This window comes from Cnephaeus nilssonii (genome assembly GCF_951640355.1).
Source record: "Cnephaeus nilssonii genome assembly, chromosome: 13".
In the NCBI taxonomy this organism is placed as follows: Eukaryota; Metazoa; Chordata; class Mammalia; order Chiroptera; family Vespertilionidae; genus Cnephaeus; species Cnephaeus nilssonii.
In genome coordinates this window covers 28725353-28738448 of record NC_137084.1, presented here as the reverse complement: position 1 = coordinate 28738448, position 13096 = coordinate 28725353, and the positions used below count along the sequence as shown (strand labels likewise).

The 13096-nt window shown below is 51.1% G+C and overlaps 1 protein-coding gene across 6 annotated transcripts in view; it reads left to right on the top strand.

The window, feature by feature from the left end:
* Positions 1-13096, top strand: part of NAV2 (neuron navigator 2) — a 370532-nt gene that overhangs the window by 303360 nt on the left and 54076 nt on the right. For 2 of the 6 annotated variants that reach the window (XM_079786928.1, XM_079786932.1), the window contains exons 13-18: positions 3151-3442; positions 4188-4890; positions 7514-7972; positions 8594-8659; positions 10055-10099; positions 12313-12473. In XM_079786928.1, coding sequence (XP_079643054.1) covers positions 3151-3442; positions 4188-4890; positions 7514-7972; positions 8594-8659; positions 10055-10099; positions 12313-12473 — 1726 coding nt within the window. The remainder of the gene's footprint in view (positions 1-3150; positions 3443-4187; positions 4891-7513; positions 7973-8593; positions 8660-10054; positions 10100-12312; positions 12474-13096) is intronic. The other 4 variants (XM_079786930.1, XM_079786929.1, XM_079786931.1 and 1 more) reach the window with 4 other exon arrangements.

Here is a 13096-nt window from a genome sequence, read left to right as displayed (position 1 = left end):
ATCCTTCCAACATTAGGTGCCATTTGAGATGGGAACAGCTGACAAAAGCATCGAGAGGTTGGGGGCGGGGGTGGGGGTGGGACGGGGGATACAGCTGGCTTGTGTTGGAAACCCTGGGAACAGAAAGGCTGGGACCGTTTCATCTTTTGATCCCTAGTGGAGCCACCAGACGGTCTGGCGTACGGCTCGGGGAGGGCTTGCTAAACAGATACGAACTTGAAGGCAGCAGGCGTCCCAGGCAGAAGCCCACTGTGCAGAGCAGCGCTGGGGAGGCTGCCGCCTGGACCGAGTTGTGAGGGTGTGGTGATGGGGTGATCGTTCTTTCCAGAGGGGGGACTCAAGCCACAGCCCTGAGCCAGGGCTACGAGCACTCTCTGTGCCACTGGTGGAATCGGGGTTCTGGGGGGTCCCACCCAAGAGGCTAGGCTGGAGCTTCTCGGGGCTTGGAGCTGGGCAACAGCCAGCCAGCCAGCCAGTCTGGAAAGAGGCTCCAGTGGGTGCTGGCATTGTGTTAGGAGCCGCTGGGCAAGCAGAAATGCCTCATGTCCTTGGGCTTCTTCTCCAGGAAGGCAGCGTGGCATAGAGGGCATAAGACGTGGACTCTGTGGAATCCTTGCACCTCCACTTCCTCACTATGTCACCTTGGACACTTTTCCACTCTGTGCCTCAATTTTCTCATGTCAGATTGAGACTGAACTGTAACTTCCTCGGAGATTTTTGGTGAGGATTAAATTAAATGACACCTTAGCCCAGTGCCTAACACATAGTACGTGCTTAATAAAACGTGTTGTTACTGTTACTGCTACAATTTTATTAGGGGAAATAAGGCATAGGAGTGAATATTAAAAGAACAAATGCAGAACCCCAGGATGTGGTACATGCTAAGTTTTCGGTACCTCTTAGAGCAGGCGTCCTCAAACTACGGCCCGCGGGCCACATGCGGGTATTTTTGCCTTTTTGTTTTTTTACTTCAAAATAAGATATGTGCAGTGTGCATAGGAATTTGTTCATAGTTTTTTTTTAAACTATAGTCCGGCCCTCCAACGGTCTGAGGGACAGTGAACTGGCCCCCTGTTTAAAAAGTTTGAGGACCCCTGTCTTAGAGTGTACTGAAAAGTGTGAATATGTATCTGAATAAGACAGCAATGATTTGTACTTGACCTTGTTCATTATAGTATCCCCAGTGCCCCACAGCTTGCCTGGCAGGTAGTGGCCCCTGGCAAACATTTTGGGTGAATGCTTCCCAAGCCACACTTTCATGCCCAGGGCCTTTGCTCAAGCTCTTCCCTCATCTGTCATGCTCTAAACTCTTCCCTAAACTCTTCTCATAGCAAGTTTCTTTTCATTCTTTAGGGCACTTCTTCAAAAAGGCCTTACCTGAACACTGTCTCCACTATCTGAATCTAAATTACGACAATGCCTACTAGTATATTTCTCTCTCAGACACCTAATCCTTATAGCGGCCTTCATAACACAACTAGTTATTTACTTGTATTTATTAGTGCAGTCTCTGCCTCTTCCACTGGATTGTAAACTCCAGGAGTGTGGAGCCAGTCTTACCCACAGATCCTCGGGCCCTGCGCGGTACCTGCAAGGAGTGGGCACTGAGAGATCCCGGTTGAATGGATATCCTGGAATTGTTCCGAGGAAGGAGCACGGGCTGTGGTGGGCGGGACAGGGCGGGCAGAGCTTTTGCTTCCACGCATCTGTAACACTGAGGTGAAGACAACACTCCTTACCTACTTACCCTGTTGGACCAGGTAGTCGCCGGGGTCAGATGACATCGTTTTGTTACAATGCGCTGTGGCTTGGAAGGCCTGCACTCGCCTCTTCGCGCATTTGCTCACCCAGCCTCCAGGAAGCTCCTGCTCTGTGCTCAGGGCGGGAAGTCTCCCTCTGTCCCTCGCCACAGCGGGGTGACGGGCTCCCCACAGGTGAGGAGGTTTTTGCCCTCCTCATGCTCTGGTGCCTGGTACCCAGCAGCAGGAACTCAGTACATGTTGAGGAATGACCGAACGCACTCGTCACGTGGCTGTTGTGGATGAGTGGAATTCATAGGGGTGAAGGGGTTGAGAGAGAGAGAGAGTCTGTGGTGGCGACAGAGAGACGATTGAGCGTGGGCCGCTCGTCTGTATTTAGACTTTATCCCACCCAGCCAGTGTGTTTTGTGGAGGAAGGTGTACTCTTGGATCACAGGCATTAGGCCAGATTCTGGCCAGGTGATCATTTTGATTTCCTACCTTGCTGATGGTGCCCACTCTATGGGACTTCTGTCTTAGTATGGCCCCCCTAAAGGGTGGCTGACCTCCCATCCCCATTCTCTTCATGGCTTCTCCCACTGGCATCTCCTTGGCCTGGCCCCACCCTGAGGGAGGCCCCCAAGGTGATCTGGTTAGCTCCTGCCTTTTCACACGGTGAATCGTTAACATCACACTTCTGTCCACACCGGGGTTCCATGGCCAGCAGGTCAGGGCTCTTCCAAAGAAAGCTGGCGAATTATACCCCCGGTCTGAACAGAATCCCACAGGAGGAGCAAGGCGATGGGGCACAGACACGGAGCTGGGGTAGGAGCAGGCACCGCTGGCTGTGAGCTTGCGGGGAATGGCTTTGGAGGATGTGTTTCCTCTCAGCCCCTCTCCCTCCCTGTGGAAGGAGCAGCCACCCTCGCCTGCTCGCTCACTGGCTAGGAGTGTTAGGCAGGCGCTGCGCTAGCTTCAAAGATATCACTGCCAGTGGAGTGACAGGGAGCCGGCAGAACAAAGGGAAACAGCCAGGAGGCTGGATGCTGGCTAGAGATCAGGCTGCCCAAATTAGAGGAGGTCTGTCGCCAAGTGGCAGAGTTGGTGGCTGAATTCTCGCCACATCTCCGTCTGCTCACGGCTCTCTATGGGGCTCTTTCCCTTGTGTTCTTCTGGCCCCTTTTACTCTCCTTCCTCACATCCCTGTCAGACATTTAGATTCTTTACTTTCCTTGGACCCCAAAATAAGGGCTTTCTAATAAGATAACCAACCAGAGTACCAAGGCCCGATCATTTTCAAGGGGTTGTTATTTCCCCCTTGATTCGTCCTGTGTATTGGCATTTTTGCTCTGTGGTGAGGGTCTCTCTAACCTGGGGTTTGGGAGGGACTAACTCGGAGTCTCATCCGCAGACGGACGCGGAGAAGCACTCGCAGGTGGAGAGGAACTCCCTCTGGTCCGGAGATGATGTCAAGAAGTCCGACGGAGGGTCAGACAGCGGCATAAAGATGGAGCCGGGGTCCAAGTGGCGGCGGAATCCCTCGGACGTGTCTGATGAGTCTGACAAAAGCACGTCGGGCAAGAAGAACCCCGTCATCTCCCAGACGGGCTCGTGGCGGCGAGGCATGACCGCTCAGGTGGGCATCACCATGCCGAGGACGAAGCCGGCTGCCCCGGCGGGCATGCTCAAGACCCCGGGAACCGGTGAGTGAGAGGCAGACACTGTCTTGCATCCACAGGTGTCAGTTTGAAAACCAAAACCGCAGTCACTCTAGCAAGGAATTGTGTGTGTGGTTTTAAGTCCCCGTAAATGCTCAGGTATTTGTTCTCAGGGTGTCGACTCTGCTAATAATCCGCTTTCAAGCAGGTTCACAGCTCTTCCTCTATCCAGATGGAAATATGTGAGTGTGAGGGCTAACGTCTGCAGATGGTTTCATGGCTGAGGCCGTAGTGAACGGGTGTGATTGTGTGCTGGGCAGGAGCTAACCCTCAAGGGCACACGGTCAAGTGTTTATAAACTGTTGGTATGTGGAGTTGATATTTTCCATGATTGAAGGGTGTGTGTAAACAGGGGAAGTGTTTTTTGCAGGAAGTCAAGGGTGCCTCCTGAAAGGGTTAAGAACATCGTTTTAATGGACAGAGGGAGAAAGGTCAGTAAAAGTCAGGGTCTCTTCCCCAGACACAGCGGTGATTGGCTGGCTTTGCTTTGCTCTGGGTAAATTCAGACTGCTTTGCAAGTGAGTAGAATCTTTGACATCTCCTAAAAGGCTCACAGTGACAGTCATAGACTAGATTGTCTTTATAAAAAGCTGTCTTCTGCCTCCCAAGGCGCTGCTCTACCCGAGGGGAAAGTGAGCCGGTTCTTTGGAGAAAGGGAGGATTTTAAACAGACTGAGCTGATGAGCTGGCTTCTCGGTTTGCAGGTTAATTTTGCCGATTTCTCTCTCAGGAAAAACAGACGATGCGAAGGTGTCCGAGAAAGGAAGGCTCTCTCCCAAAGCCTCCCAGGTGAAGCGCTCCCCATCCGACGCCGGCCGCAGCAGTGGGGACGAATCCAAAAAGCCCCTCCCCGGCAGCGCCAGGACGCCCACAGCCAATGCCAACAGCTTTGGGTTCAAGAAGCAGAGTGGCTCGGCCGCCGGTCTGGCCATGATCACAGCCAGCGGGGCCACCGTCACCAGCAGGTCAGCCACGCTGGGCAAAATCCCAAAGTCGTCAGCGCTTGTGGGTCGGTCCACTGGCCGGAAGACGAGCATGGACGGGGCTCAGAACCAGGACGACGGGTACCTGTCCCTCAGCTCCCGGACAAACTTGCAGTACCGGAGTCTGCCGCGGCCCAGTAAGTCCACCAGCCGCAATGGGGCTGGGAACAGGTCTAGTACCAGCAGCATAGATTCCAACATCAGCAGCAAGTCCGCAGGCCTGCCGGTGCCCAAGCTGAGGGAGCCTTGCAAAACGGCCCTGGGCAGCTCTCTGCCGGGTCTGGTCAACCAGACGGACAAAGAGAAAGGCATCTCGTCCGACAACGAGAGCGTGGCTTCCTGCAACTCAGTGAAGGTGAACCCAGCAGCCCAGCCTGTGCCCAGTGCGGCTCAGGCCACTCTCCAGCCGGGCGCCAAGTACCCCGACGTGGCCTCTCCCACGCTCCGCAGGTAGGTGGGGAAGTGGCGCTGAGCAGAACTGTAATATATGGAATGGTGTCCTGGATTCATAATTTCCCGTTTCTCAGTTAAAGCAGCCTCTGTTTTCTCCACTTTATCAGTCCTAGGATAAAGTTGTTTGGTCAGATGCTTCCAGCAGTTTTGCAGTCAGTTATTTTTCCATGTTAGGTTAAAAATCATAAGCCTCTGCAATCAGTCATCCTGGGTTCAGATCTTGGATTCACCTTAATTAGCCGCCACGTAAGCTTTCTTAGCAGTTATGCCTCAGTTTTCTCATCTGTAAAATGGGGATACTGATACCCACCTGAGAGTTCTTGTGGAGATTAATCTTGTGTAGCAGTGCTGGACCATAGTAAGTACTCAATAAAAATTAGCTACCGTCCAGATCTGGATGAGTAGCTCAGGGAAACAGAAAATTATTTTCCTTGTATTGTTAATTCTATGGCTGAGATTCCTCATCATTATGCTAGACAGTGATCTTGGCCAGATCCTTTACTCAAATAGTCCAACATTCTCCGCATACTTATTTATAACTGCATGCATAATTCCGCATTAGTCTCTGAAATTTTAGTTTCCTTAAAAAAAAAAAAAGCTTCTTAAAGCAGAAGTGTTTCTGAAAAGGAGAAATTGGTTTCCTATTGCCTTTTAAGGCAATAGGAAAAAGACATTTCCTCACATTTCAACACTGGATGAAAATTTTTACATGAAAATATGATATGCTGTTTTTTCTTACACTTTCTTTTAAATGTGTGTGGTTTTTGCCTGTTCGTAGTATCTCATTATAACATCCATGTCCACTGGCCCATCCTCAAACAGCATATGCATAGGACAGGGCTTATTCTACTTTCCCAGGGAATTTCTTGTCATAGGAAAGAGTAAGTCTCAAGGACAGAAAACCGAGCAGTGAAAAAAAACAAAAACGATGTGCACATGTACATATTTGGGGATGGATCGGAATGTTTGAAGAGACTTCAGAAGCAGCATTCCACATGAAAGGTATAATGAGGCAGCTCAGTTCTTTGTCTAGACTTGATTATTAGAATTTCAGTAATGATTACTTTTTTTTTTCAGGGGAAGGTCCTATTGGGCTGCTCTTTGTTCTTTTAACAGATTGCCTTGTAAATGAAATTTTTCTCTGCTTCTTGCCTCGAGTATTCTATGTAATATTCGCTCTTTGGTATTATAGATTTCCTTTAGTGACTACAAAGGCATTTTACTAGACCCTTAGGCTAGTGTAATAGAATGCTTGAAAATGCACGCAGCTTCTTGGGTTCTACATAGAACACCTTTCAGCCAATGCCCGGCCATTTCATTGTTTACTGACTCCTGAAGGTGCTCTCACTGTGCCTTGGTTTGGAGAAGGTAGGCCTTAGGTGGAGCGTGATAACTCTGTTCAAGGAAAACACGGCCTTTTTCTGTGTGGTTACACAGAGCAGGGTCAGGAGCAATGAGCAAAAGTGAAGAAGATAGATCTGATTTTGGTTTTCTCGTTGGAAGTGCTTGGCACTGGGATGAGCTACGCCTTGACATAATGAGGTCCCTGTTGCTGGAAGTGTGTAAGCATCCTAAAGCCAGGATTCTGCAGTCGGACATTTCATTCTCTGATGGTCACCAGGCCCAAGTGTTTCTCATCTGTCACTAGATAGGGTAGTGAGGACTGGTTATATGGCCGGTCGGTTGTTTGTTTTCACAATAGTTGAGATTTGTAAGGACTGTTTGGAGAAAACAGAGATCAAACTCACAGCACTGAGGAGCTTGGGGAAAGGCAGAGTTTGAGTGGATGGAATTACTTGCGTTACTGGAGCGTGTAGCGTCCCCCTGACTTAAAGCAACTCTGCCCCTCTACCAGGTATCCCTCCGCCAAAGGAAGAGGGAGACGTGTGTGCCATTGCCTGTGTTCTAACAGCACTGTTTTGGTCACCAGCAGGGGGTGACATAGGATGGCATTTCTGTGTGTCTGTCACAGAGACACAGTTCACACTGAGAGTCTGGTCTGGCGCCCTGCGAACTCGGCAAGGTTTCTGTGTACATCAGTCGGGGGGGCTGGCGCTCCGGCCCTCAGAGCACCTCTTTCAGTCTGGGCTTGCCTGTGAAGATGCTTGCCCCAGGCCCCATCCAGATCTAGACTCAGGTTCTTGACTCTGCATGTTGTGCACAACATGCAGAGTCAAGAACCTGAGTCTAGATCTGGATGGGGCCTGGGGCAAGCATCTTCAGAGATCAAATCGGCCGAGTCCCTGGAGTTAAACTGTCCAGGGGTCATGGGTGCAAAGATGATGAAGGCAGCTCTTTTCCTTCTAGAAGTTTCCCGGGCCGGGGCAGTTTTCTGGCTACTCTTGGAAAGAAAGGGAAGCGAGATCTTGGATGAGCATGCATAGTCCTGTAGAAAACTATCCCCCAGGGTCTCAGCTGCAGCGGAGAACTGGAGGCTAGAACCATGTGATACACCGAGCCCTGGTGCCCTGTCCCCTGGATGCCTGGAGCCATTTCAGTAGAAACGACGGTGCCCTCCCCCAGGGACTCCCAGGCTCCTGTCCCCGTGCCCCCGACTCTAAAAGCTCGCAGCCCCTTGGCTCTGGGTGTTCAACCCAAACAACCCTTTGTCTCTTCACAGACTCTTTGGTGGGAAGCCTAGCAAGCAAGTGCCCATGGCCACAGCTGAAAACATGAAAAATTTGGTGGTCATCTCCAATCCTCATGCCACCTTGACCCAGCCAGGGAACTTAGAGTCCCCCTCGGGCAGCGGCGCCCTGAGCAGCGGGAGCAGCAGTCCTCTCTACAGTAAGAATGTGGACATCAACCAGTCTCCGCTAGCCTCCAGCCCCAGCTCAGCCCACTCAGGCCCCTCCAACAGCCTCACCTGGGGCACCAACGCCAGCAGCTCCTCGGCAGTTAGCAAGGGCTTCCAGTCCGTCAGCAGCCTGCACACCAGCTGTGAGTCCATCGACATCTCCCTCAGCAGTGGAGGGGCGCCGAGCCACAACTCCTCCTCGGGCCTCCTCGCCTCCTCTAAGGACGACTCCCTGGCTCCCTTTGTGCGAACCAACAGTGTGAAGACCACACTGTCCGAAAGGTTGGTGGTGTGCGTCTGGCTGCCTGTATCTCTCAGAAAGACACCCTTTCAGGAGGCAAAGGATTGTGTTAGGAATCCAAGTGGTAATCCCCCTTTGCCTGGGAGATGGCTCTCTTTCTTATCTGATGTCTTCCTGTAGGAAAGCCAGTTTGGGGTAGAATTAAACTCAGCTCTGTTTCCTGTTATCTTTTTCATTGTGGTTATTCTCAGTGCTTGGAGCCACTGGAAGTCTCTCGGGGGCAGATGTAATGCATCCATTTGAAATGGCATTCCACCTCTGAAATCCTTCCATTTTATTCTGTTTGTTCTTTTTCCTCCCGCTGTAATTGTGTAGGCAGAGTGGGTGGCCGGCTGCAGCCACGGGGGGGTGTGGCAGGATGTTCTTTAGGCAGTGGGCTCGATTTCGTGGTCCTCATGGCAGACACCCTCCTACTGAAGGGCTCCTGGCCAGTGAGAGGAGATCAGGAAACCAGAAGCACCCCCAGAGCTGCAGGTCTCGCGGCCGTAGTGATGTGTCCATTGTCTCCCTGGGAATGAGAAAAATCACTGTATGTGACGACTCCTCCCCTTTCTTCCAATCTAATGTTCCTTCTCTTGTTTTCTATCTGCCTGGACTTCTAGCCCTCTCTCCTCCCCTGCCGCTAGCCCTAAGTTCTGCAGAAGTACTTTGCCCAGGAAACAGGACAGGTAATGACATCATAGGCCCGGGACCCCACCGAGCCTCCGGGTTCCTCTGCCCCTCTGTGTCGAGCCAGACGTTTTGTGTGAGGCTGTTGGCCTGAGGCTTCCGCTTGTGCTCGTGGCTCCGGTGTAGTACGTGACCCCCGGACATGCCAGTGAGGGTCTGTTCCGCTGTCCACTGAAGCCCGGAGAGGCCGGCTGGGCTGGCCCCTCCCTTCCCAGCTTGGGAAGGAACCGCAAACCTGCACTTGAACTGGGGCAGCAGAAGCTCTCACTTGCATCTCAGCCTTCCTGTGGCATGTTCCTGCTTCCCACCCTCCCCTCCTCCCTCCCCTCCCCTCCCCTCCCAGCCCAGAAATGATCTACCACCCACCGTGCAGCTTGGCCCTCACCTTTGTCTCCCACCCCCTCGCTCCCCTCGCTCCCCTGGCTCCCCCTGCTCCCCACGCAGCTGGCTCTTCTCCCTTTCCAAGTCCTTTGCTGCAGTTTGGCTCCGTCTGTTTTGCAGGCTGCTACGTTCCCTGTGCCCATTTCCTGTAGCGATAATGAAAAAGAGTATGTGGTGCGTTGAGACTTTATAAATGAAGAGGCTTGTTTGCCCCCAACTGCCCTGTGGGTGGGCCTCAGAGATGGATATTGACTTGAAATTTGTGGGGGAGCCATGGCTTAGCCAAACATAACAAACAGATGTTGTTTTGTGCTAGAAAAAAAAAAAAAATTAATGAAAACCCTCTTCACCCCATCAACAGCAAAAACTTTGTTGTTGTCAGACTCACAGACCGAGCCTTTAAACCCTGGTTCTTTGGAAATCTGAATGCCTTGACTTTATCAGCCAGCAAGTTGTAACACGCCCGACTCGGGCCCAGGGCTCAGCTCCTAGCTACGTCCAATAAGGACTGCAGGAACTGAGAGGGACCTGGAATTCATGAGTGAATTCCAAATATGCAGACGGCAGGCCTCTTGAAACCCTCCTACACGTCCCTTCTCTCCCTGAAGTCACTGACGGTGGCACTGGGCGTGGCCCCGAGTTAGGGGCGCAGAGGAGCTGGCATCTCTCTCTCCATGAAGCAGTGGTGATGGTGCAGAGATGGGCGACGGGGCGGCGGAAGGCACGGGCTCTGCTTCAAGGTGCGGCAGCCCCCGAGTGTGGCTTTGAACCTGTGGGGCTGAGTGCCTCAGGCCTCCCGGGGTAAGGTGTGCACTGGGTCAGCGCTGGCCAGGGCTGGGGTTCTTTGGTTTCCCGTGGAGGTGCTGCATGGCCAGCTGGAGAAGGGAGCGCGCCTCTGGAGAAGTGAGTCTCTTTCCCCAGGTGTCAGCCCCGTCTCAGCCTTTCCCTCCTCACACCGCCTGCTTTTCCTGTGCTCCTCTGAAGTTCTCTTTTTTGTTTTAACTTTCCTACAGTGACCCGCACCTTGATAGGAACACTTTGCCTAAGAAAGGACTCAGGTATCTGTGTTTCCTCCTTGCATCCATGCCATGTGGTGTGGCTTTGGGGCTTGGCTGGTGGGGGTTCGGGCTGGGCTGGGGTCCCCGCTTTGGCCACCGCAGTCAGACCTTGGACGAACACTGCCCTCACACCCTCTCATTCTCATCTGTCCATTCGTTGGTTTATTTGCTTGAGCAGAGGCTGTGCTTTTGGGGGCTTAATGTGGTGAGACCGTGTCATGAACAACATCCCTGTGAAGCCCAGAGAGCAGTTACTGCTGCTTTCGGGGCCATGGGTTGTAATCGTTGAGCATGTCACCATAGCCATGCAGTTCACGGGCTGCCTTCCGAGACAAAGGGCATGACTTGTAGCATGTTGATTTGTTAGCCAGGACACGAGCCAAGGCGGAAGGAAATATCACCCCCAAACTTAAAAATATTTAGCTTTCAGCCCATAGAAAATTGCTAAGGACAGATACTTTGCACGCGTCTGAATAATAATCAAAATTCGCGTCAGTTTCCGGTGCCCAACAAGACATCGGTGTGATCAGCTTTTGGTGAAAAGAAGGAGAAGACTATGAGGAAGTAATGTCCTCTCGTTCATTGGAAGTCATGGCTTGGGCTCAGTTGGATGCTAGTCCTGGTAAAACAAGATGCTATAAGTCACCATGGCTCCCACCATCTACTTCCCTCTGCCAATCGGAGGAACTTCAGTTCTCACGCCTGCTCCGTGGTCTCAACATCTCGTGGTTGCAGCTGTCATTTCTCCTGCTCTCTAAATGCCTCCTTCTATGTAGCACCAGCTTCACTCTGCACTGAGCATTACGTGCTTTTGCAAAAAAATGGAACGTGAGATGAAATGTTTCAGCACTGTCATGTCTGTCTGTAGTTGATAACCTGTAGCTCGTAAGGCTGAGAGCATTTTGAACAGTAATGTGAGGTAGGTATCAATGCTTCCTTTCAATAGGAGCTCCGAGTAAAGCCAATTCTACGAATCTAAAAACCACAGTATTGGAAAATCCCCCAGCAGACGTCCTGCGGGAGGGAGTTCACCAGTGTGGCCTGAGAAAGGGGAGCTGGCAAGGCCTTTTGGACCTAACAGTGTGCATCATGCTGGGGAGGGCTGATGGTTGGCAACCATGCTAGATGCTTGCATTTCGGCCACTTTTAATATGAGTTGGATTTGATGCACCACTGTTGCCCCAAGAGGAAACTAACCTCCCTAAATACTGACATTTCAAAATGCTGGATATATTTCTTTCTGGAGCAGACCTATCCTATGAAAATTATGTAGCTTTCTAAAATTTGTTTTTTTAAAAATTAGAATAGGGATATGTGGCAGGCTGTCTACAAGCAAGTGATGGGACCTAGAAAGTTACATGTCCATCAACTAGAGTGAAAGCATGAAGGAAGACACATTTTATATTCCCTCCCACTCTGACTTTCTCTTTCCAGCTCCCTCCCTCCATACACACACATCCAACCCCAACACACCTACCACTCCTTTCTTAAGCCAAAAGAATCCCGAGGTTGACGTAATCAGTAGCTACCCCATGGCAATCTGTTTGTAAATCTAAGGTTTCTGTGGCCACTTGCGTGATTTAGAAATTCTGTGATTTAGATCACATCTATGAAGGCTCTCAGCCCATTGGAGACATTCGATAAACTATTACCAAAGACGTCAATGAGGAGGGGGACCGTGGGACTTCTGCAGCCCCTCCCCTGTGTGAAACCCAACGACTTGGGTTCCTTTGTGAAGACGTGTTGATGCTAGATTGCCGTGGCATCACTGTCCTCTCACACTTTTTCGTGTCTGGTTTCTGATGTGCCGTGATTCATGGCCACCTGTGTGTGCTCTAGAAGGCTGATGCCCTGAGCTCTCTAACTAAAATCCTCCAAGCTCGAACCGCAGCTTGTTTGGTTGCTTCGGTGCTGTCAGGGTGGGGGCTTGGACATGACACTGTCGTGAATCAACATGTTACAGATACGCCCCGTGACGGCTCTTCTGAGCGTTCACCGGCCTTGCTCCCTTTATGTGTTCCCTCCAAACTGACAGGAATTACAATTTTCCCCAAAGGCAGCCAAGTAGCAAAACACTTGGTAGGTTTCGGGATATATAGTGATCGGACTTTTTTTAACATCAACTTTGGATATGTGTTCATCGTCAGCTCCCCGGAGTTCATTTTCTAGAAGCGTCATTCATAGTTAATCCAGCCTGATTTCTGTCTGTCCAGGTACACCCCCACCTCCCAGCTCCGCACACAAGAAGACGCAAAAGAATGGTTACGGTCCCACTCTGCAGGAGGCCTGCAGGACACGGCTGCCAATTCCCCTTTCTCCTCTGGCTCCAGCGTCACCTCTCCCTCCGGAACGAGGTTCAACTTCTCTCAGCTTGGTGAGTAGCTGCTTGTCATTAGCTGTGTTGATCGGCTCCCTGGGGCAGAGGTCAGCTTGTGCTTGGAAGAGATCTGTTGGTCATAGACATGTGGTTTCATCCCTCTTGGGATCTGGTCAGCCCTCTGCAATGCAGTTTGATTACAGGAGATTGACAGCAAAGGAACTAGAGGAAATGGAAAAGTTTCTGATACTCTAATCTGTAATAGTCTTTCTGTGGTTGATAGAGTTGGAGCTAACCATCTCATTCTTGAGAAAAATGTACCTTATTTCTAAGACCTAAAGAAGTAGGTTGTAGCCCTAGCCAGTTTGGCTTGGTGGATAGAGCATCGGCCTGGGGACTGACGGGTCCCATGTTCGATTCCGGTCAAGGCCACGTGCCCGGGTTGTGGGCTCGATCCCCTGTGTGGGGCGTGCAGGAGGCAGCCGATCAATGATTCTCTCTCATCATTGATGTTTCTATTTCTCTTCCTCTCCCTTCCTCTCTGAAATCAATGAAAATATATTTTTTTAAAAAAAGAAGTAGGTTGTAGAGCATGTCCCAAGTTTGGTCATCCTCATGCTTTCTTAAGCTAGAGATAAAAATCATGTTTTGATTGAACAAGTATTCTTGGAAGTGCCCAC